General features: G+C 43.8%; 1 protein-coding gene across 1 annotated transcript in view; it reads right to left on the bottom strand.

Moving 5' to 3' along the window:
- The window catches only part of AOX1 (aldehyde oxidase 1), a 504,603-nt gene that overhangs the window by 401,346 nt on the left and 77,646 nt on the right, over nt 1–25,611 (bottom strand). Inside the window, exons 8-10 of the mRNA XM_086955224.1 lie at nt 18,685–18,765; nt 17,546–17,690; nt 17,036–17,128 (exon numbers count right to left, since the gene is read on the bottom strand). Coding sequence (XP_086811350.1) covers nt 17,036–17,128; nt 17,546–17,690; nt 18,685–18,765 — 319 coding nt within the window. The remainder of the gene's footprint in view (nt 1–17,035; nt 17,129–17,545; nt 17,691–18,684; nt 18,766–25,611) is intronic.

Genomic DNA, 25,611 nt, shown 5'->3' with positions numbered 1-25,611 from the left:
GATGACCACTCCAGTCTGTCCAGCCACAGGCTTGCGCCCCGACAGTTTGCACGATCCTCTGTTGCCCGCAAGCTAAGGGCCTCTCCCGGTAGTGTTGGCGAGTCGGGTGGGGGGGAGATGTGGGTCCAAGCCGGACCAGGGATTCTCCACCTGCTTCAGGGATTGCCGTCCGCTCCCTCGCCCTATTTCCCACCTCAGGGCCTTGGTTGTGTGGTGGTGCCCCCGGGCCAGGAATCGCGGCTTCAGCTACAAGTTATGCAGGTCTCCCAGGCAGCGCGGCGAGGGAGCGCTTGAATTTGCGGCCTAGCGCGCCGATGGGGCCGTTACCTCGCCTCCACCTCACAGGGCGCCCGGACTCTGCACTGCCCTCCAGCGCCGACGTGCGCCGTGTCCAGGGGCAGCGTCCACCCAGCGCAAGCCCTCTGGGGCAGTCAGTAGTTACATTCGGGGTTTTTGCTGACTTTCCGGCGCCCCCTGACCAAGCGCCACGGCTCCTGCCGCACGTCAGGCGACGCACGCCGGGCAGCCCACCAGGCGAGTTCGAGGATTTGAGGCCCTGCGTGTCCGGATGTTTAGCTGCCTGCCGCTCCGCACCGGGTTGTCAGGATGCCTCAAAAGTTTCCCTCGCAAACGTCGGAACACTCCGGGGGTCATTCTCGACAGCCAAAAGGTTTCTCGGCTCCGTGGATTAAGGATAATTGCAGGATTTTATGAGTGATGGCGCGGAGCTCTGCACTCACACGTCCACCATCGGCGCTGGCAAGCTCCGCCCCCCAACATGTTATATTTCTTTTCAACGGTTGTAATAGTTTTAGAAAACATTAAATGGCCTTAATGTTTATTCTGAGGCAAAGCCGGGGAAAAAAGAACAAATATAAATGCAATGATAGTTTTGGCTTAAGTAGTGTTACTCTTTAAATCCCGATAGTCACAACACTAGTGAATTTAAGCAAAAAGGCTGTCATGTGCCACTGTTTGCTAGAAAGCATCAGCGTTAAACACGATGTTCAGAAACCTCTGCCCACTCGCTACTCTGAGACATAATTCAGTGGATGCCCCATTGCGCTCCGCAATAAGGGCCTAATGTCTTACGGGACAGCGCGCAAAAAGCAGTTGCATATCGTGCACCAACTTTCTGCGACCTCTTTCTTATTTAGCGTGCAGTCTATGTATTAATCGGGTCTATAGCAAATCCAGTTGTGTGCGGATCGCAGAACCACCTGCCTCATGAATATTAATAGGGCAGGTCACAATTTGCAGCTCTGTGATCATGCACCAACACATATATAGATGGTGGTCTGCAAGGAGCCGCAGACAATATTCAATTCAATTCAAATAAGTCTTTATTTCTACTTTTAGTCATAAAAGACATACACAAACATATTAAAATCAACATTTCATCATTATTACATCCATATTAGATATTTACAAGGGAATACATCACTTAATCATCCAATTGATATTATCCACGCATTGGGTGTTTCTATAAAATAAATAAATAATGTGTTTAATAAAATCATTATAATTAATACCATTTGTTTTCCTGCGTAAATATCAGATTGTATTTATGGGGGCTGCAATGCTTTCAGTTTGTCCCTTCATATTAGCCACGTCCACTTTAAAAATTTTGCAAGCGCAACCGCCACACTTTCAGAGCAATCAGTTTTGAGAATTCTGAGTGCTACAGTCCCGCTCTGGATACCCTTTTGTACACAGATCGGCCTGATCCATTTGTGGCGAGGAGCTTTGTACATTGGGCACACAAACAGCACATGGGCTATGATTTCAGAGCGTACTAAACAGAAAGGACACATTTGATCATCTGTGTTACTGGACCATTTACTAGTGAATGTATTAATTGGAAGGTTTCCTGCCCTAAGCTGATGGAACAATTTCCTGTCATATGGTATTGTGATAAGGTCCCAATATCTCTCATACACAGGGATGTGTTTCTGCTAAAAAAAAACCCTTGTGAGCGATGGAGCGGTATGTTTCTGGAACTCCTCTTGGGTTACGTGTGCCCAGTAAGCCTCTTGCAAGGTTTGTTTGGATGGGAAGATATTCTCCTCAGGTTTTTCCCATAAATCCCCCATCCCTAAGGCCTTGAGTAAGGATTTAACCTTCCTGAACCACAGTATTTTTCCCCCAGAGTCCATATTTCGTGTTTCCAGAACCTGCCTCATGAATATTAATAGGGCAGGTCACAATTTGCAGCTCTGTGATCATGTACCAACACATAGATAGATGGTGGTCTGCAAGGACCCGCAGACAAAATTCTCTGCATCTGCATTCCCAGAAGGATGTTCTGTTGGTTTTAAAAGCAGCCGGTGTTTATTTAGTTTTTTCAATTTTGAGTTGCAAATTTACATCAGTCATAACAAAGATAAAAAAGATAAATTCAATAAACAAAAACATACACATTATCTCAGCACTTTCATTTAGCATACCAATCCCTCTTCACTAGTGCTAATTCAATTTACAAGTGACTGTTATTTTGCTGCGATCTGACCTCCCCCTGCCTTCGAGCTGGCTTCAGCTCCCTACATGGTCACTACTACTTCAGTCCATTGCCCAACTTCTCAGATATCCGCTGTAGGGCGCCAGAAATCTTTCAGGCGTGGCTTTGGGTGACCTACGGTGTAGTATTCCTCCATCTTTGCATTACAATATGCCATAAAAAGCTGCCAGTATTTCTTGAAGCAGCCAGGGCTGCGTCCGCCAAGGTCTCAGTTCGCCAAGGGGCAGGTGTCCCAAGGGACATCTTTCCATTTGCAAATTAGTGACCATCGCATTTCAGGTGTCAGTGGTTTGTGACCACAGCTTTAGTCACAAACCAGTGACACCTGCCACTGTGACTACAATTAGGGACGTCGCCTCTTTCATATCCTCTCGTAATTGCAATTCAGAATAGATTTTAAAACCCCTTTTGCAAGGCTTTTCAAACTCGCAAATTGGGTTTAGTACATAGCACAGATCACTTTGCACATGCAAACCCTGTAATTTTGCTAATCACTGGGTTTGTAAATGCTAAAGTATTTAGTACACGGGTTCCACGCTTTTAAACTCCGTGCTAGATCTTGATCTGTACAATGATGGTGAGGCTGATTTTGTCCCCCATGCTGTGTTCTATGTCACTGTAACAGCATTGCTCAGTCTGACCTTGGCATCAACTTTTTTTCAACTTTGAATTGTTTACACAAGAGAGAGATAAGCTTTCACGGAAAAGTTAAAAGAGTTCATCTTTGACATTACAAACATTGAAACACGAACTCTTTTTTGTTCAGGACCCCTCTGCAAGCAACATTCTATAGATCTTGAGCTTTCAAAGAACAGGGAAATTATGGATAATGGAATTCTGGCACAGTAAACCAAATAAAAAAAAAAGCCATGTGTGTGTTTGTAAATCTAATCTGCATGAGCAAATGGCTTGATCTGTGGGTAGAAGGAATTCGGACAAATGTACTCATATTTCTGTGTTCAAGATAAAAGAGGACCTCTTCTTGGTAAAATATTTTGAAAAGCCTTTTTATCTACAGAACGGTAAAAATACAGACTATGTGATATGTTCCTGGGTCTGGCAGGTAGCTGAGGCCTTGGCCTCCACCACCATGGTGTGGGACTGTCCACCCTATTGAGAGATCCCCACCAACTTGGCAGGGATCTTTGTGCTGTGAGGATGTCACAGCAGCCACAACTCCTCTCCTAGACCTGAAGGTTTGCTCAGTAGGCCCCATGTATACAATACCTAATATACCTGCTCTATAAACATTTTGGTTTAGAGAAAACAAACTCTCAAGGGGCAAATGTGTTTTCTCTAAACAAACAGCAAATGGCCAGACATTCAGGAGGTTTTCGAATAACGCATAGAGCCATTCTACATTTTCATACCTTGTCCATCACGCATCACATGGTGGTCATGGGCAGAGGAAACCAGTGACAGTCACCCCAGTCTAGATGGGCAGCCAGTAAGTGGTGTATACTGGTGGTGCTTGCAGAGCCTTCGCCAGTGTAAACTTGGCAATTGCCAACTCTATATAGAGCTGGGAAACCCCAAGTTTCACGGGGCAAGCGCCCAGCTGATTTAAGGTGGAGTGTCTGCTCCACCAAAGTCTGAATAAGGTACCCTGCCTCTAAAACTTCATAGCAATGGTCAACAGTATTAAAGCGTGAAAGGTAAGATATTGTAACAACTTTCAAGGTACCGCTGGCGAATTAAGGGAAATGCCACGACCAGGCAGCATAAAGACATGAAAAGTAATCATCAGGCAGATCCAGAGAGCAGAGGTATGATCTTTTGGGATGGAAAGCCCATTATTTAGGGAAAGTTCAATATTACCAGCTTCTAGGAACCGGGGGGCTGATTGCAAAATAACTTCAAATTCTGAACAGCTGTTGGCTTATAAGGCAATGGACTGCATTAAAACCCATGACTTTCTCAAAGTAGCTTTGAAAAGCTTTGAAACCAGTAGTACTTAATGTGAACCTTACACAAAGACCTTCCTCTTCAAGCTTGATTTATTCTAGGCAGCCTTCCCCTTGAAATTAAATCCAAGACAGAATTCTAGTTCCGGTACTCACCAAAAAAAGGCTATTGATCTAGTGTATGTATGCAGGAAGACAAAGCGTCAATAGGATCAGAGGGTTTGTGTAATGCTGTCCGTGACTAGGTCAACTTTTCTCTTGGTGGCATGATGTCCTTCTGTCAAGTTTGGTGCATCTGAAAAGTGCATTGGATACTGTGGGCTATTTTATCACAGAGGACAAGAACTATGAGCCCAACACCCCCAACCGGACTAATTTCATATGGCTACCAACTGAGGACAACCTTCAAGCTCCTCTTTACAGTATTCAAAGCTCTTTATTTCAAACTGCTTCCCTACATTCATGAGAAGTGGACAAGATCTGGCTCGGGCCAACATACAATCAACAAATCAGACATTCTCCCATCAAACCCCTCAACCGTGGTACTCACTCCTAGAAAAGCTAGCACTTTCTTCAGCAATGGCCTGCCAGGCATACTTGTTCTAAATTGTTTAGCCTGGTGTGTTGCCCATGCAGCACTTCAATAGCCCTCAGTAAGGGTGAGGTTAATAAATAATTAAAGAAATTAACATAATTATAATTATTACATACGGAATTGGTGCTTTTCACACCGCATTCTTCATGTATGGGAATTCACCAGTCATTTTGCCTATTAGGAAATTATGGCAGGTTTGACTTTCTAAATATACTAAGGAAAAACTAGGGTGTGTTTTGCAATAAAGACTGTAAATTAACACTGATATGTCCGATTACAGGAGTTACCTTGGTCTATGTCTCTCTTTCCACCCATCCATTATCTTTCACTCTTACATTGTTGTCTCTCTCCTCCCTCTGGTATTGCTTGCTCTCTACCTACCTCCTTTCCGCTGTCTTGAAGCCCTTCTGTGCCTAGTGCAATTAACCTTGAGTTGCTGGGGAAAGTGACCTAGCATTAGAAGTGGACCAGATATTTCCAAAGCCAGCCTCCAATGGCTCCAGCCCACAGGGTAATGGGTGATATCAATCAGTGCTAAGATACCCTTGGGCGAACGTACACTTTACAAAAACACATGTCGTGTTATGAATGAACTGAGTGGAGGTCTTGGTGCGAATGGACAACAAAGTTAAAGTTCTACTTAACGCAAATAGAGGCACCAATTTCAGGGTGCTGGGAATACTGGCAGAAATCAAAACAGAGGCCCTTTCTGGTGAAATGCAGCAAGTCATGTCTGTTTTGATGGGTCTATTGTGGATCTACATTAGTGACATTGGTGTATTTATTGTGGTGGTCAAAGGAGACATGCAACCCTCTAGTTTGGGTTTTAGGTCTCACTTACTATACAGAGCATGTGCTGTCTGTTGCGAGTCGTATTGTTAGCTTACAGTGAGCTTGGACCCCACCCATTGCTTACCATTGGTTGACTTCATTGTTCCTCATTTCCTTGTTTATTATTCATTATCGCATATGGAATTTCTTTCCTTTTCATGTGTTCCTCTCCTGGACCATGGACCTGTGTCATTCCACTTTACTCCTTTCAGGAGCTAGTTTTTCTTTTTAAGCACGCTACTAGAGTGTGAGTGTTTTTCAGCTTCCTCCTTTGTTTACTTCTATCTCTCTGCAGCACTCACTTGTGTTGCTCTTTCTTCCCAGTGTGTGCCCACCCTCCCCGTGATGCCCACAAGTGTATTTAACCCATGTAGCTTTTTTGCCCAAGTAGTTCTCTCCCTCCATGTTGTACACTCTTGTTGGCTCATTGTTTCTCTCTGTATTACTTCTGTCCATACGTCCTCCGTTTTCCTTGTCCCCATCCGTGCCCTCTGTGCTCTTTCCCCCACTGCGCCCCATCCATGACTCCCCAAGCTGCTTTGTCCCTTGCCCTTCTGCTACTTCCCCAGCACTCCATGATTCAATTTCTTTCTGTGTTGATGCTCCACACCCAGGATACGGCTTTTTCTTTTTGTTTATCCATCCAACTCAGATCAGCAACAAAAAAACCTGCTTGCATCATTTTGAAGGCGTGCGTATGCTTGATGCGTAGATGGTTACATCATTGGCTTTTCTTTTTAATAAAGTAAAACCAAAGGGGATGATGGACGGATGGTTGAACATTGCAAGCACTCACCCTAAGTTAACTGATCTGGGTTTGATCCATCATCATTGGGCCAGATGTAGGTAGCCCAATACCGGTCGGAAACGGCCGAAATGACTGAATTTCGCCCGTTACCGACCGGTATTTAGGGTTTGAGATGTAGGAGGCAGGTTTAAGGATTCGGTAATTTACCGAATGGTAATTTAAATACCGATTCGGTAAATTACCGAATCCTTAATGTAGGTAGCACTCAAGTGAGTGCATTTTACATTTAAGGATTCGTTATTTACCACCAACTACAAGTTGGTGGTAAATATCGTAAACCTTTAAATAAGCCATTTTGCGCTTATTTAAAAGTGCCATGTGGCAGACATACATGCCCTTAGGGCATGTATGTGTGCCACATGTGCACCCATGCACTATTCAGGGGTGCAACAGGGTGTCAATGTGACACCCTGCCACCCTTGTAAGTCTTCCCCCTGTTACAGATTCAGTATTTATCAAATCGGTAATTCCCATTCATTCCTATGGGCCTCCAGGCCCATAGGAATAAATGTGAAATACCGATTCGGTAAATACCGAAACGGTAAATACCGAATATTACCGATTCAGTAACATTTACCGAATCATTACCTACATCTCATTTACCGATTCCTAAATACCGAATCGGTAAAATTCTGCATTCAGGAATCGGTAATAAGTGATTACCTACATCTGCCCCACTGTCTTTTAAATAAGGTCCAAACTACTATTATAGAGAGCCCTTTTTGCACCAGGAATAAGAAAGCTACTGGATGTTTATGGATGACTATTAGCCACCTAATAAATAATTGATCGGTGGCGCCCTGACAAAGGAATTGTGGGTTTCGGACTCCACTCCGAAACGCGCGTCAGCGCTTTATTCCCCCTTTTTTTACTTTATGTATTTATGAAATGTACTATGATATGCATGGATATGTTTAGCTATGTCTTGGAGTATGAGAGTGTTATGTATGATTGTTAGTCGTGTGTCTGGTGGTGTTTGAGTGCATTGTTTGAGATATTTATTGAACTAGTTCTTTGGGCTCTAATTTTGTTGCGATTAGTTATACAACTTGGAAACAAATGAATATATAAAAAATATTTTTGATAAATAAAAGGATTAATAACTAATGGTTTTTGGGACAATGTATTTTTTATGATAGAGATACCACCCGAATAGTAATTGAATGTTAAGGAGAGGTTCCCTGTTGTTGTTCATCCTCAACCTCCCACACAGAACTCACATCACACCATACCTCAGGGAGTTCCACTGGCTCCCAATACACAAAAGCGCGCGCACACACACACACACACACACACACACACACACACACACCCCTTAGACTTTATCTGCCTAAACAGTATCATCTCCTTCCACCAACCACCCAGGACTCCTACTCACAAACATCCCAAAGAACCAGATCAGGAAGAAAGTCACTTTCTTACATCATTCCACAAGAAGCTGAAGACCTGGCTTTTGAATGAACGAATCCACCATAGGCAGGGCTAGGCACACACACCTGCTCAGTGCCAGGATACGTTGTAGGTTACTTCGTGGTGATTGTGCGCTTTACAAATACTCATGAGGTTTAAGTTATTATAATCACAGAGCAGCTGGATTGGGGAGCATGGGGGAGGGGATCAATTGTGTATATCTGGAGATCTGAGGGCCTCAGATTCAGAGAAACAGCAGAAGAAGGTTAAGAGGCTCACAGTTGGAAAAGGATGAGAGGATGGGCTGAGGGTAAATATTTCTGATGTTACTGGGCCCCAGGCATTAAGGTCAAGGAGAAGAGTTTCATAGTTGATGCTGCTGCACAATGTTTCGGGCTGGTAATCCTGGGGCTGATTCTTTCGGTTCAATTTTGCAAAGAGGTGTGCAGGCAGGTATAATATAGCCTGGGTGGTGGCAGGAGCATCAGGGGGCAGGCCTGTAGCAGCTCAGTGGGACAGGAGTGTAGGGCAAGCGGGTGATGTCTGAGGTGGGGCATTTGGGTAGTAAATGAAATGGAGGGCGGTTTTGGGACCAGTTGGGTAATAACTGAGACAACGACTGGGGTGTAAGTAGACGCATGTGGGTAGAGGCTAGGGTGGAAGCTGCTGGCTAGTGACCGAGGCATGTAAGGAGCATAGGGGTCAGGTAGAAAGGAAAAGGTTGGGCAGATGAGTGAATGCAGGTGGGTTAGGAGCAGGAGGGTAGTGAAAGCTAGAACAGGTGACAAAGGCCTCAGTGGAGTCAGAGGTGTAGGGGGCAAGTGGTTAGTGAATGAGATGTAGGCATGCTGTGCGGGGAATGTCTAAAGTGGCAAAGTAGTGGAGGCTAATTAAAGAGTAAATTGGCCACATTACGTGTCCATTCTAAACTGTGTATCTCTGTTATAGACTGCAGAGGCTTCTGTGTGCCTTCTTTAACGTCCCTGGCTTCCTGGGAGCCTGGGAGTCTACACTTATGCTATAACAGGGAAGATATATCCTAAAAACTGTGTTTTGTTCTTCAAGCATTTGCCATGTTTTTCTGAGGAGGGTGCCTGCAGTCAAAGATCCGTTGCACGTTCACTCCTAGTCCTTTGGAGGTTCTGACATAGATGAGGTTGCGGCCACTGATGTTCATCACACCAGCGAGGTCAGACTTTTCTGATGGCATTTTGGACCTCTGCCACCATACAGAAGATTCCAAAATTAAGTCTCTTATATCATTGGAGACTAACACAGGTTGAAAATGTGGTAATAAACTGACTAATTTCTTCCAGGATCAGTTGGTGGTAACCAAATTGAGGATGAGCTTCGAGAACTACCATGCACAACTGAAGTTGTCAGCACGTCATTGTCTGAGGGACCGAGGTATCTTTCACTTCAGATAACTAAGTTGTGGATGCGCATATTTATAGATATGTGTACAAGTCCTGGTTAGTTAGGCCTGTTGGTAACATCCCTTGAGGACACACACATTGGGTCCTGAGATTTTGATTATTACTCCTGGAAGATTTGTTTTATATTTAAATGTTTTACACACAACAACATATAATACGCAAATGCATTTACGGAGTACTTTTCACATTTTAATTGACTGTAATTAACATTGGCTGCATATTAAAATGGCTAATATTAGCCTGTTATATTTCTCCGTGTCGTGTGTCTTCTTTTTTCCCATCTCAGGAGGAAAGCTGTACCAGAAAATTGAACGATGCATCTTTTATGTTGTTTTCTCATCTGAATGTCTAACTTTATACAATCCTCTGAACACTCAGTAAGGAGCACCTGATATAAAACATCCTGAAACGAATGTATTTTTTTAAATTTTTTTTTATTGAGATCCACCAAAATTTCAAATTCATCCTTATAACACAGTACCATGTCTTGGTCATGCACCAATAATCAATAAATAATTTTTACACATTCAGGAATGTAAAAATATACAGAGCAGAATACGAGCATGAATAACATTGCTTTAAAAATCATTAGAGACTAGATACAATACAAATTTTTGCAATTAAAAAAGCGTTTAAGGTGCACATAGTGCGTATAGTGCAAACAAGGAAAGAGTGTGCAAATATACACGTCAATCCTCAAACATATATATAATATTTCTAGCCAGTCTTTGAAATAGACAGTGTGCATATCTCTTAAATACAGAAGGAATAAATAATATGATTTGAAGATTAGCGGGGACTGTTAAGATCCTCTATTCTAGCCTAACTATTTAATCGAAATACCGTTCCCACAGTTTTTCGAATTTCCTAATCCCCCATTTCGCATTGCATATAGCAGTTCACTATTTCTAACTTGCTTCATTTTCCGAACCCACTCAAACATTGTTGGAACCTGTTGTGATTGTCATCTTTGAAGAAGAAGAGACCTGGTCACCACCACTGCACTGTATACTAGTTTCACCCATTTATCAGTTAGGCGAAGAGATAGATCATATCCCAGGACTTTCAGCAAATTTAATTGGACCCTCGATCTCTAAATACCGAAATTACCATATTTTTACTTCTGTTTATGTGAACCAGATCCAAATTACTTTATATAGCATTCTCTAAGAACCAAGAAGAAGGAAATCGTTTTGAATTAATTCGTGGATTTTGGAAATATTAAACCACCTTTCGTCACAATAAAGTCCGAAATTTTCCTAAATCCAGCCTTGGCCCATCTTTGGACTATTTCAGTTGAAACTTTAGTCCCTAATTCAGTAGCAAGTTCGGATAAGGGGGTTGCAATGTTAAAAATGGGGATTGCATATCTTCTAGAAACAATCCTGACGTTTGCGAAATAAACGCTGCATGCTCTTATAACAGATTTTTTGGGAAGATTTTGTTATTTTTAACGGATTACTTATCTGGTACTCTGTGCAGACCAACCACAAAAAATAGTTTGTAAATATTCCTGTATACGATTCTAATTTAAACCTAGACATATCTTGTGCAAAATATGCAAAATAATAATCCCTAAGATTAGGGAGCGCTAGCCCACCTTTCTCCAAATCTCCAAATCCTCATATAAAGTGCTTTAAAGCAGTTCGGGTTTTTTCTCCAAATAAAGGACATAAAAATGGACTTGACCTTTTTATAAAAAAGATGCAGTTAAAAAACACGGAATGGCTGAAAATAAGAAGTTAAATCATGGGAGAACAGACATCCTAATCAGCTTAACCCTCCCCAAAGAGTTCCAGCATGAAATGAATCCTGTACTTTTAAAAGTACTGGGGAGAAATTTAAATTGTATAAATCTGCAATCGGTGGCGAAAACTTGATTCCTAATATCTTTTTGGCTGAGAATTTGCACATGAGGCAATATCTATATGTAGAATGTCTTGTTTACATCCACATAGTATTATTTCTGTTTTCTGTTTTGTTAATTTTATACCCGCCAAGACCTTCATAATGTGCGGAAATCTCAAAAACCTTTGCCTGGAACCACTTATCACAGTCGAGAATTAACATAATAATGTCTGCGTATAGTTACATTTTCGCCATAAATGGTAAGGGGGAGAATATTTGCACTCTCTCGGATTGCAATGGCAGTGGCTCGATGAAGAAGTCAATTAAAATCAGGGATAGCAGGCATCCTTGTCTGGTCCCTCGCTTAACACTGATTTTCCCTACCTGTGCAGTATTGACAATAATACTGGCTTCTGCATTATGGTCCATTCTTTGTATCAGTCCGTGATCTGGGGAGGTATGCCGAATCTAGACAACATACAAATTAACGTCTCCCAGACCACAAGGTCAAATGCCTTCTCAGCGTCCAGCAAGAGTATCAGGGCGGGTATATTCCTGGTCTCAAAGTAGTCTATTGCTTCGGTTAAATGATGTGTGTTCGTCCCTAGCTGACTCCCTGCAATAAAACTGTTTTGATCGGTGTGAATCAGATTTGGTGCTATTGCTTTGAATCTGTTAGCTAAAAGTTTTGTGATAATTTTGTAATCAGAGTTCAATAATGCAATTGGACGATTGGGCGGAAGAGGTGTGGCACCGCGGCTTGGGGGACTGACTCCGAATTCTGGGGATCACGGTTCGATCACCGGATCACCGGCAGCAGATTAGTCCAGCACCATGTGACTCTGGGCAATAGCTTGCTTAATCTTCCCGATGGCCCCCAGTGCCTAGAGACCCTTACGGGTGATTGTGAGCTTTACAAATGTGGATTATTATTATGTGGATATGAGTTGGGATCCTCACCGTCCTTTCCTTTTTAAAAAGGTTTACCACATTCCCTTTGTGAAATGATGCTGGTAATGGGTCCCCTCTAGCACTGTATTGGCATCCAGTAGAAAGTAATCTAGTAGATCCCCTGAGAAAGCTTTAAAAAACGCTGCTGTTAGACCAACAGGTTCACAGGCTTTGCCACTGGGGAGATTCCTAATAACCTCAGACAGTTCTTCTTTAGAAAAGGGGAGCGTAATCTTTACCCTCTCAATCTCAGACACAGCTGGGATATTCTGTTCCCGAAGGAACTTCTCAAGGGACTCATTATTAATCATTTGTTTTTGTCCATAAATACATCTGTAATGTTCCAACATTATTTCACCAATGCTGACCAAGTCCTCGCTCTGCCTGCCAGTAGCAGGGCATTTAAACACATTTATCTGATTACTTGCAGATTGTTCCCGAAACTTCCATGCAAGGAACCTCCCTGTGCAATTGCTTTCCTTATATACCTTTTGCATATAGGTGGGATTTAAGGTTTCACATTTTAGATAATATGCCTCGCTTAGTGGCAGTTTAGCCTGATCAACCTTTCTTTGATTAAGAGCCGTGAGACTTCTTAAAAGGCTTTCATAACACTGCTGCACACTCCGTTTTAAGGTTTGCTTTTGTACTTTTTCTTTTTCTTAAATGTCTGCGTCGTATCCTATCTCCAGCCCACAAATGTATGCCTTTAAGGAGTCCCAAACAATATGAGGGGGGGCAGTCTTGTGATTTATTGCCATACATTCCATTATTTCTGTTTTACAAAATAGCACCCAGTTTTCTTCCTGTAAATACTGTTTATTAAGAACCCAGCGCCTAGGAAATACTGAAACTTTCCCTAACTTAAGAACAAGAATCATCATTGGGTGATTCAAAAATCCAATAGGTAAGATTTGTTGATTACTGGCGATAAAGGTCTAAGATACAAGGAAGAAATTGTTTTGGTCACAGTGGGGGCAGGCAGGCAGCATCGGCAATAAATGAGCTGTAGATCACTACAGCAGCAGGGCTAACAGAGGTAGCAGTTTTCGTGCCAACCTAAGATTTACGGGCCCTTTCACTGTTGTTTTGTAGGCCCCTGTCCCCAGGGATGTATGACGTTACAAAGCATGCTTTTACCACGCATGCCTTTACAATGCGGTTTTTACAACGCATGCCTTTACAATGCATAGTGCTTTTAGGCGCTGGATAGTGAATAGTTTAATTTACTATTCCAACTCCAATCCCCGTGGATAGTAGGGAAGGTGTTGGATAGTACATTAACCCTTTCGATGCTGATGACGAGCTCAGCTCGTCATGATGCACAGTTGAGCTGTGCTGATGACGAGCTGAGCTCGTCACGAATGCAGGATAAGTGCAGTTTCCAGCACAGGGGGGGAAAACACCTAGCAGCCAAGGTGTTAAACCTATTCCCTATCCTAGAGCGCCCCCAGCGCAATGCGTTGTAATGGTTTGCGTTGTAAAAGTTGCATCGTAATGGTAGTGCGTTGTAAAAGTTTCGTTGTAAAGGTTGTTCACCGTTCCCAGATATAGAGGGGAAGGCGGAGGAGGTTGTGGGCACTGTTGAGGCCTTCCTCAATGTGCACCACAGAGGGGACATGGCTGAATGATTAAGCTATCATTTTTAAGTGTGGACCATTCCTGCTGCCCTCGGAGACATTAATAACAAGCATTTACAATGCAATGGTCTCGTCTTTGTTAAAGTTAGAGCTATTGGCATTGCAAATGGCATTTTTTTCATTTTTCAAAACATAAATAAATGGTATTGTAATTTACAATGGCAATAGGTGAGCATTAGAGAATAGTAGAGAGTATTAGCAGACACAGAGACCCCCCCCCACACACACAAAGACCCCCCCCCCACACGCACACACAGAACCCAACACACACACACACACAGAGTGCCCAACACACACACACAGAGAGCCCAACACACACACAGAGCCCAACACACACACACACACACACACAGAGCCCAACACACACAAACAGAGCAGGGGGCAGAGGCAAGAAAAGGAAGCACAACCACTCACTGAGACCTTCTCGGGGAGCACTCCGCTCCTCCCTGGGATCTCTTCCGGTCTCGCGGTGGGGGCAGCTGTTGGGCTGCACCCAGGGCTCCGGGTTACTTCTTGGTGGAGCCCTCGAGGCTCCAAACGGTCTTGCCTGGGCAGGGCTCCCCATCCTCACATGGGAGCCAGTACGGGAGGCGGGCCGCAGTTTCTCCTTGTCTCGGCGAGCACAACCACTCACCGGGACCTTCTCGGTGAGCACTCCGTTCCTCCCTGGGATCTCTTCCGGTCTTGCGGTGGGGGCGGCTATTGGGCTGCACCCCGGGCTCCGGGTTACTTCTCGGTGGAGCCCTCGAGGCTCCGGACGGTCTTGCCTGGGCTGGGCTCCCCTTCCTTACATGGGAGCCTCTACGGGAGGCAGGCTGCAGTTTCTCCTTGTCTCGCTCCACTGAGCACCACGAGGCTCTCCCTTGCTCTCGGGGGCCCCGGGTGCAAGCGCCGCGCTTGTGCTTGGGCTTGGGGGGCGAGCCTCCTCCCGGTCACAGGAGCACGGGGTGGGCTCCCATCCGCTTCCTGCTTTCCCTGGCTCCTCCAATCGCAGCGCTGATGATGACGTCTCGGGGGTGTCCCGGGCCGGTGGTGATCTCTTCGGGGCCAAAAACGAGGGGTAGGCTCCCTCGTGAGCGATAATAAACAGCGGGGTGGGCAACTGCTGTAACTACGGCCGCAGTCGTGGGGTAGGCACCCGCGCAAATTAAATATTTAAAACACAGGTAAAAGTCGCGGGTAGGCACCTGCGCAAATGAAATAACTAAAGGAGCGGGGTGGCGCCTGTATCCATATCGCCTGTTTTTTGCTCATGCTGCCTCCACGCGCCAGTCGGCCCTCTGATTGGTTAATAAGGAACACCAATGGTAGTGTTTATTTGGTAGTTGTCAACCAATCAGAGAGCCGACTTGGGTGTGCAGGCAGCGTGATGGGGGGCGTGTTTTGGAATGAGGACGTCACGGAGAGAATGGCCCAAAAAAACACACCCCCGAATCCAAAAAAGACGGGGCTTAAATGGACAGACAAACCTCTTCTCCAATGGCTGGCCAGCATTTAGGAGGCCAGCCAATGGAGAAGAGGGGCAAGTTGAAGCCCCACTACTGGAAAACATAAAATTTCGCCAGCGAGACTGCGCAAGCGTAGCTTATGCTAGCCAAGACCTAAAAAGTAGGGGAACGGACTATAATAAATTAGATAAGTAGGGGCACGCCGTGCCCTTCCGATCCCGCCCACTTCTACCACTGCATACCAGGGAATTTGGAAAGACACAGAGAGAGATTTTGTTGTGTTTTAGCTTGTAAAAATAATGAAGCTGTCTTATCAGCATGTACGTTAATCTGACTAGTCCCCTACATGGGAACTGTGTGTAGCTGTAGAAAAATTTAGAATGATATTATTTAAACTAATGTAGACTTGCATTCAGACGCCTTTCTCTCTTCTCTGAAGGAGATTTCCTTGACTCTTAGAATTCTCTTTCCTAATGCTTATGAGAGATGCCTTCCCCACTTGGTAAAAGAAGCTTCACTTGATTGATAAATAATACCTTTCAGATGCTTTCTATGCTGACACCTTTATCCTGACATCTCCACAATTTTCCCAGACATCCTCCAAGTCCCTTCATGGGATATTTTGTCTGCTTTCTGTTATTGAGGCAACTTTATAACAGTTTGCATTTAAATTTATGGTTTGAATTTCTTGTGTTACATTCACTAATTCATGAATGTTTTGGCTATTGACTTATAACTAATTGGATGATTTGAGTTTATAACTTTGCTAATCTACTATAGGGGGTCCCCTGTGTCAGTAAGTGCAGTTATCAATAGGACTGGACCCCCAACTCTACCTTTTGGGTGTAACCACTTTTGCATTTACAGTGCGATTGGAAAATGAAATCAAGAAGACTTCCTATCCACCTCTTTTTGGACACTTCTCAGTCATATCTCCACCATCAACTGTCTCAACATGGCCCTTTACTGAGAATGATAAGCAAGACGCTGTTCACTTAAATCCAGTACCGAAGATAAAATAGGTTCAAAGAATAGAAATGGATAGAGGGTGTCTAGGATATATAATTCTCAATTTGGATTTGCCCGGTGGGGGTGGGAGGTCAGGGGTGAAGAGCAGACTAAGGAAAATTCTGCTTGTTTTCCACCAATGTTACCAACAGTCCATTTCTAAGCTCCTGTTCAATACAGCAGTAAGGAATGTAGCCCTGGGGGTGCAGAAAGGTCAAGAAAAACTCCAGGAAAGTTATAAATACTTCTGAAATATTAGCAATGCTCATATCGGACCTGCCAAATCCACAATACTTACATGACAACTTCAACGAGGTGGCCAACATGGATTATTATAGTTGTTAAAGTGAATCTGATTTTATCAATCTAATGTGCACTATTGAATATATGCCTGGTATTTCTTGGTGTGGGGAGCTGCTTGGTGTTAGGGTGCTCTAGCATCCACGATTGTGAGCATACAGTCTTTAGATCTTCAAGCCAACGGGGTGACTTATTCAATTCATACACTGGAAATGTTACACTCTGCTGCAAAATACATTCGGCCTAGTGTAATGCAAATGTAGTTGCATGCCTACTAGTCAAACAATATCAGCAAATCACCTATCACTTAGAGAAGCAAAAAAAAACAGACTACTCACCCTTCTCTGTAAAGAGCACAATGTTCAGTTCTGCAAGTTGTACCGGGAACAGAAGAACGGGGTGGAAAATACCCTTAAACTTCATGTCTGGGCCTGAGAAAGAAGGGCAAGATCCCATGTCACAGATATGTAAATACAAATAGATGCGAAACACATGCCACAGTGAGGCACTATCCCTTCCCAGTGATCACGTGATCCTCGCTCAAGGATCTGTGGGCACTCTGGGCAGTCCAGCTCTTTCGGCCTTGAGGAGTGTCACGGACTCGAGTAATAATAACAGCTTCTATTTACAACCTCTTGAAACTGCAGGTCTGGCTGGGTATAAAAGAATTATTAAAAAGGGGAGATTTATCTCCCTTCATTTTAAAGTCAATAGTAAAATGAAAGTTTTAAGAGTATAAGCGTGTACACGAATTGGAAAAATATAGGACTTTTCTGCTGTCTATTACACCAGACGTTTTTGATAAGTACCAGGCTCTCCCCTAAATTGCCCGCATGTTCTCTACCTACCAAGGCTGGTGTTCCCCACAATCAGTGGGGCTTTGGGGTGCAAGGCTTTTAGCTCCAGGAGCTCGCCAAGGCTGGAAGGAGCAATCCATTGAATTCTTTCTCCCTGGAAAACCAGCTTTCTTTTGGGGTGGGCTTCAGCCAGGAGCTGTGAAGAGAAATCAAGAGGTGTGCTGGGCTAGGAGAGAACACATGTGGACTGCTGTTACTGACAGATGGAGATTTGATCACGAGCTAAAACAAATATTTGATTTATGGATTTGATTCTACTGATGAAGGACCAGGAGAGCGGCTGAGGAAGGCACTGAGTTACGGTTAGCCACATTGAGTAATAAATGGACATTCTTTTAGTGAGCAGCTGTCTATTGTGCCAAAGATAGAGGTCACCAGATTTCTTCAATCAAACAATGCACATGTGTCGGAGTGGGTGGGCGGGCGGGCATGTTGCCTTTTGGCAGAAGATGGCAAAACTTTATCTAGGGCCATGTCTATATCTGTCTGGTTTGGGAATGTTTCCTATCAGCCTGTACTGGGTACCAGCAAGGGACTCATTTTCAGGAAACTGACACTACTCAAATTTAGGAGACTCATTTTCAGGAAACTGACACTACTCAAATTTAGGAGACTCATTTTCAGGAAACTGACAATACTCAAATTTAGGAGACCACCAGCTGAATTTGCTCCACCACAGAAATACTATTGTGGGGGAAATTCAGCCACGAGATTCTACTACATATTTAGAATTTCGTCCAGAAATTGGAGGATTTTAAGCTTCCACAAACTCTAAATGAGGCCCTAAATCACCTTCTCAGCCTGGTCCACTTTTTAATTGTAGGACATTTTTACAGGGCGAATCAAAGAGGAGGTTTGGTGCCCCAGCCACATGGAGGGGTTAGATAATAAATAAAATATCGAAGGTACAGACCTGTAGCAGACAGACACTTGTATTGACAGTCGTGTCTTGTGAGGCCATCTGTTGCCATTGTGTGGTGCCTTGTCTGTGGGAAGTTAAGTCCAGCACAAGACTCGGATTTCACTGTTTGTGATGTAGAGTTTAGCTATCCTCAACATCGTGCAGGTTGTACTCTTCCTGTAACATGTAACGGTCAACGGAGAGGCAACAATTGAGCAAAAAATCTTACCATTAGTTCAGGTGGAAATATGAGGTCTTGGGTAGGATCCAGTGGTGCAAATTCTTCAGCATTAAACAGTGATGTACGAACCTGTAAAAACATAAAGAGAAAGCTAAATCAGCGGGATGCTTCTCCAATGCAGGGGTGTGCCACACGGACATCTGGAGGTTCCTGTCGGGCCGGGCAGCTGTCCCAGAGAGGGAATTAGTGAAGGGCCTAGACAGTCACAAGCAGGGCACAAGTTGCGGGTAGATGGTGTTTACCTACTCTTTTCATAGCCTGTACACCGTCTACCTTGCCAAGAGGCTAGGGGGGCCCACAGAAAGATGCTAAACTTGCCCCAGTATATTTTTCAGACATAGGGACACATTCAGCAGCGCCTGCACGTTGCCTGCGTTTGTTTTGAGGAGCAACGCGCAGCGGGGGAGGGGCTTATTAGATTCCAGCTGGGCCCATAACCAAAGCTAAAGTTAAGGGGCCATCAGGCCTCTTTTTGTTGGAGTATCCTGACTGGTAGTGATCTGGAGCCTCACACCCAAATGCAATGAAGAGGAAACAAAGGCACACCGCTTGTTACTTTACAGGTACAAGAGAGGCATACTTTTGACTTTGTTCAGTCTCTGTATATAAGAAATATGCTTAAACTCAAAGAAGATCAGATGTGTTGGTCTGTCTCAGTATTTATACAAATAACTATTTAAATACAACTATTTTATTTTATTTATTTTATAGCGCTACAGAGGTACTCATCCCAATGCAGGGTGTCAGAGCACTTTACATCACACCTACACATTATACATTGACAATAAATCATGTGTGTGTAAATCAATGTGCAGTAAGTGTTATATAAGATAGTGAGGGTTACAAGGTGTAGGAGCCACATGTCTTAGCTCACTGTGCTATATTAGGATTACAATTTATGAACTGCAAGTAACAAAAGGATATCTGTGTTAAAAGCAGTAACCCAATTACATAAATAAAAGTCTGTCATCTGAGTGTAACATCATGTACTTTGCAGGAGACATATTACCCTCTATCCTACTTTGAGTCAAAGCTGAGACTAGACAAATCGCAGGTCTCTCCAGCAAATACATTATTCTCCAGAGTTATCGTACCATTATTATTGATCCCTGAGATTTAACTGCCTTACAAATATCTCTGCAACAGATGCCTTAACCCCATAAGAAAATTATATTGCAAGCCTTTGCAACCAGTTAAGCAGAACAGATTTACTGCAGCGTTTCTCCTTGTTGCCAATTTCTTTGTGGCAGGGTTTTTAAAAATAAGGCCCATATTTATCATGGTTTGCGTTGCCCTTGTGCTATGCAAGGGGTTCCAAGGGGGACGCCAAACTTGAATGATATCTACCAAGCCACGCAAGGCCACCTTGCATGGCTCTGTGTGGCTTGGTACATATGGAGTACCGCAAGGCAGCTCAAATCGCTGCCTTGTGTTACTCTGCCCCATATAGGCGTTACATGGGTAGCGCGTGGGTGTTCCCATGCATCCACCTATGTATTTTGGTGCATTATCCGATTTACCATTAGTGGTACACCCGGGAATGTGTCAAACTGCTACGCCTCTCCACAAGAGGTGTCACAAGGAGAAATATGTTTATTTCTCCTAGTTTTGCCCTCTTTCTAGGTGTGCTGCTTTCTGCAGCACAATTAGAAAGATGAAAACGCCTCTGAGGATTGTTTTTGTGCAGAAAGGTGTTCCTTCCTGCACAAAAACAATCCTGTCTACAACGCAGGCACCGTGGTGCAAGGATGCCTGCGTTGGGGCCAGGCAGGAGTTTGTGTGCCAGCACAGGCATAGCAGGAATGTGCTGTACAATGTTAAATACAGTGCATTCCTGCCCTTTCCCTTTCACGCAGCGCAGCTAGGTGGCCTGCTGCGCTGCATGGTAATTTGATAAATATGCCCCCAAGTGTTTACGTTGAGGTCCAGATTTTGCATCAGGTTTGGTTCAATCTTTTGGCACAACCCAAACGCGAAATCTAATTTGTTGAATATTGTAATGCGCTGAAATATACTCGTGATAGAGCTGCAAAACATATGTGAGGTCTTAAGATCTGATGTCACTTCCTGTGAGGTCATGTGCTGTGATGCCACTTCCTGTGATGCCGCCTGCGCTGTCACACACTGCTGTGTCACATGCCATGATGTCACTTGCATACTGCCTAACTTGGTTAGCCACTCCACTTATTCTTTGGGACTTTTGCCCTGGTCATAAGGTAATTGTGCGACAGACTTGCCCCAAGCCCTGCTGGCCTTGAAGAAGCAATGGCCTATAATAAGTGTCACCCTAATCCTTTATATCTAAAAAAGCTTTGCCATTGAGAGCCAAATAACAAGAATCTATTTTATGCCAGGGTGCAGAGAATGGTGTGGCAAACTATGCAGCACAGTTACCACCAAGAAGTGAGTCGCAGGACTACATCAGTACAGGGTGACAACACAGTGATCTGCTCATCTTCAACAAAGCAGGAACAGCATGGGAAAATAAGTGGCCAACTGACTGTGTCGCAGCTTGCTTGCCCTTCAATAAAGTCGTATGCCAAATGGATACAAGGTCGGTACCTGTAAAAAGCCTCTCACACGGGCAAGGCTGTACAGTGATGTTTACACACCTTTAACCATGTACGGATGCTTTATTGTGCATGAGAGCCCATTTATTACAGCATTATTAGTGACTTATACCAACTTTAAACTGAAAAGAACATACTTTTTTTTTACAAGCTTTGTATAGTATATGATGTGAGGGTCGATTAACGAGCGGGAAGAGTACAAAGGACGGTGTTTTTATGTGGACCATAGTTCAGCTCCCTGCAGGTGGGTGACGTGATGAGTGTGCGTCCGCGCAAGCGCCTGCAGTCACGCAGCAGCTTACAATTTGGATCACCATGAAACCCTGTCTCTCAAGGGGAACAGACTCGTGGGCGGGGTGTGATTCTTCTATGAAGAGGGAGGAGCCTCTGAGAGACCAGTCAATCCCACGCTCGCGTGACTGACCCTGCCTTTGTGCTAATAGTTCTTCACACTCGCAGTGACACAGATTTACAAGGTAATCTCGTGATCACCATGGTACCTCTACAAGCGGTGTGCACTACTTGAACACAAGGGGCCCTCGGATGAGAGGTGTGGCCAGAGGTGCAACTAGAGCCAAATTTCGGGGAGTGGGGGGTTGATTCTTCCAGCAATATGCAGAGTGGAGATGCAGGGGCTCTAAGAAGGGGTGAAAACACAACAAAGCCTCGTTAGCAAGTAAATGGTCTTTTAAAGACCTGTGAAGTACTCGGGTATGGCTGTGTGTGTGCCCAGGAAGCTGTCTAATCCGGGCTGAAGCCCTTTGAGCCCAATGGGCATTGTGCGCTTGGGTGTGGCCCACAACTGAATTGGGCCATGACATTCAAAATAGCTTTTCAGCACTGCGAAAGGTCAAGTTACATTTCCCTGCCTAGCTGATCTGCATACTGCAATAATTCTAATTCTAATTGAAAATAGTTAACTCGTTATTACTGTGTGTGTGTGTACAGCTCAAAGAATAAATTCAGATCCAGTGAGTTCCTAGCCTCTGCATCGAGGACAAGATTTGATGATGTCGACCTACATTATTTAGATTATTAATCAAGCCAAGGAAGGTGGGTGGCGACTTACCATGTCCCTAGCAAGGAAAGAATGAGGCAGTCCTAATTTCAACATAGTCCAACACATTTGTTGAGTAGATGGGCTGGCACCAGGGCTTAATTTGAACCAGTGCTAAAAGGAAGAACCCACTAGCACTTATTTTTGGGGCCCAGCACTTATTTTTCTTCATCAGAATTTCACCAAGAGCAAGAAAAAGAAAAAACACAAGGGGAAAGAAGGAAAACAGTGATGAAGGGAGAAATAGGGGATAAAAAGAAGCCGGAAAGAGTGAGAGAAAGAGTGAGGAGGGCCTGGTGGCTAAATAAAGGCATGAGGTGGATTCAAAACCATTCTGCCTTGACATCCGGCACCCAGATCTTTGATAGCACTGGCTGTAGGCTTGTGAGCGGAACTTTGGGAGCTTATTTTAAGACAAAAAAAGCACTGGCTGGCACCCACATGGAGGGTAGACCTTGAAATAAGAATGGACTTATTCAATGTGCATATTCACAAAATGTAATGGAGGATCTTCTAATCTAAACAAACCAGTGATTATGAGGTTATCGATAAATCAGTAATCTCTGCAATCCTTCACACATAACCTTCACTACAAAGGAAGTAAGGTCTTACAATCTGTTGAGTGAAGTATGAGATATTCTTGTAGCTGCAGTAACAAGGGCTGTGGAAATTGGTAAATTAAATGTACTCTCTGCCTCCCCCCCACTTGATCACTTGATCCACTGGTATTCTTGCACAAATACATGCTTAAAAACAAAAGCAAACAGTGCGGCATGAACTTAAAAACCATGAGACATATGAAAATAGTATAGGATTGCACAAAGTCATAACTTTATGGTAAGGGACAGCGGCATACCTGTTAACAGTGCAGCAGGTGCAGTTGTACAGGAACCCAAGGGTCTGAGGAACGCTCTACACCCAAATAATGGGTATATTTCAATACCGCAGACAAAGGTAAGGAGGCTAATTTTCTTACTTGCATTAAATAAGTAAGTAATCTTTATTGTTTGAATAATAAAAATCTTAGCAAGCTCCATGTAAAAACACATATAACGTAAAACAGTGCTCAATCTGTTAAAATCGCAGTGGTTTCATAAAATATAGAATTATAAAATTTGCACACAGTACTGAAGATATATGTTAATATGTGTATCATGTTTAAGCACACAATGACTGCTGTGGGACTATCCTCCTTAAAGTTCACCTAGGCTCAAGTATCTGTGTGATTAAATATAAAATCCTTGCCAGGTTAAAGGTAAGTCTAAAATTGGTCCTTCCCAGTGAACGGATACCAGATAAGTTAGCAGCAACCTAGGATACAAGCCAGTTAGTTAGGGATTGCCAAGGTTTAGTTCAGTTATTAACATTTTTATAAAATGTACAAAGCTACAGGCTAGCCGGACGTCATCCCCCTCGAAGCAGGCCTTCACTGCCTGTCTGCATGACCGTATTAGATTTTTGTTCAGACGCGTCTTTAGAAGCAGTCTTCGTTCAAGATCTAAGCTCTTACAGAGGCACAATAGATGTAGGACATCCTCTTTGGGGTTATCACATAGTCTGTAGTTGGGGGCTCGATGTGTGCGTTTCCATGGCGGTAAGTGTGGTTTTGCCGGTAGAATCCCCAGCCTCATTGCCAGAAGGCTTTCCTTCATATTTCTCGAGAAGCTTGTACTTAAATATGGCGGAGGAACGCTTCCGGAATAGCTCTGAATCACAAACCAGGTGTGTGCCCTCTTATTTATGTCTGTTTTGTCCTTTTCTAGGGAAATAATCTTCACCGATTTGTTCACCAAGGCTTTAAAACTATTATGAGGAAGTCCGGATTTCCACAAGTCTGTAAAGCAAGTAGCCTTAATCCTGACTGAAGATAAACTATAGCGCAGTCAGTTTTCCTAATCTCTTTCCACAAGTATGAGTATAAGGAGCCAGACTTTGCACTCTTTTTTTTGTACCAGCATTTGGCATAAGCACACTTCCTTGCTATTTGCTGCGTTTGTAGGCCAAGCTCCAGCCTTATTTGTGCTGTAGGCCAAGCTCCAGCCTTATTTGTGCTGAAGAAGTGTATTGTGGGAAATTGAATATTATTCTAGCAACTTTGGAGACAAACATATCCAGAGTTATTTCCTCTTTCCCTCTCATTGATTTGCTGCCGTACGCGATTGTAGATAGAAGCTTTGCCCGGAGTACTTCCAGTAGAGGGATAAGATTGGGGTTAATTATTTTGTGCTTGATGTTTTTTAGCATAACAGCCAGAATGGTTCCTCTTCCTTGAATAGCCACTTTTTGTTGGTGGTACGTCCCCATGCTATCAAAGATAATTCCCAGACATTTGTAACTTTTAACCATCTCCAGTTGTCTACTTCCCAGCCACCATCTGAGTTGGTTCTTTGTGCTTCGTTGGTGAAAGATCATTACTTTGGATTTCTCATGGTTTATGCTTAATCCGTTCTTTATGGCAAAGTTGCTTGTGACAGTTATCAAGTGCTGCAGACCAACTGGGGTTTGGCTGATCAGTATCAAGTCATCAGCGTATAGTAGGTTTGAAAGTGACAGGCCAACCCAAGTTTGGGGCGTGGTGATGACGGATGTATGACGTTACAACGCATGCTTTTACCACGCATGACTTTACAACACGGTTTTTCCAACGCATGCCTTTACAACGCATAGTGCTTTGGGGCGCTGGATAGTGAATAGTTTAATTTACTATTCCAACTCCAGTCCCCGTGGATAGTAGGGAAGGTGTTGGATAGTAAATTAAACCTATTCCCTATCCTAGAGCGCCCCCCAGCGCAATGCGTTGTAATGGTTTGCGTTGTAAAAGTTGCGCCGTAAAGGCACTGCGTGGTTAAAGTTGCATTGTAAAGTTGTTTACCGGTGAGGACAATTATCCAGTTCATTTTAGAGGTCTGACACGAAAAGGCTAAACAGGGTGGGGGCAAGAACACAGTCCTGTGTTAGCCCCTTAGTGGTCAGAATCCTCCTCGACAGACTGTCGCCGGACCCCAGCTTAATTTGAACCCATGTCTTGGAGTGGAGCAGGATTAGCTGGTTCAGAAGGGTTGGAGCTATTTTCCACCCGGATAGCTTAGCCCACAGTTTCCCTCGGTTAACGCAATGAAAAGCAGCTTTGTAGTTGATAAAACAAACAAATAAAGGTTTGTTCATTGCTTTTGTGGCATCAATTAAAAGTGAGAGAGTGAGAATGTTTGTAGTTGTCCCCAGGTTTGTCTGAAAGCCTGTTTGGTTGATTGGGATTATATCGTTTTCCCCTGCCCACTCAGTTAATTT

The sequence above is a fragment of the Lissotriton vulgaris genome, chromosome 2_1 (assembly GCF_964263255.1).
Source record: "Lissotriton vulgaris chromosome 2_1, aLisVul1.2, whole genome shotgun sequence".
NCBI classification, from domain to species: Eukaryota; Metazoa; Chordata; class Amphibia; order Caudata; family Salamandridae; genus Lissotriton; species Lissotriton vulgaris.
Note: the sequence above shows the minus strand (reverse complement) of the source record. Positions and strands in the feature narration are given on the sequence as shown.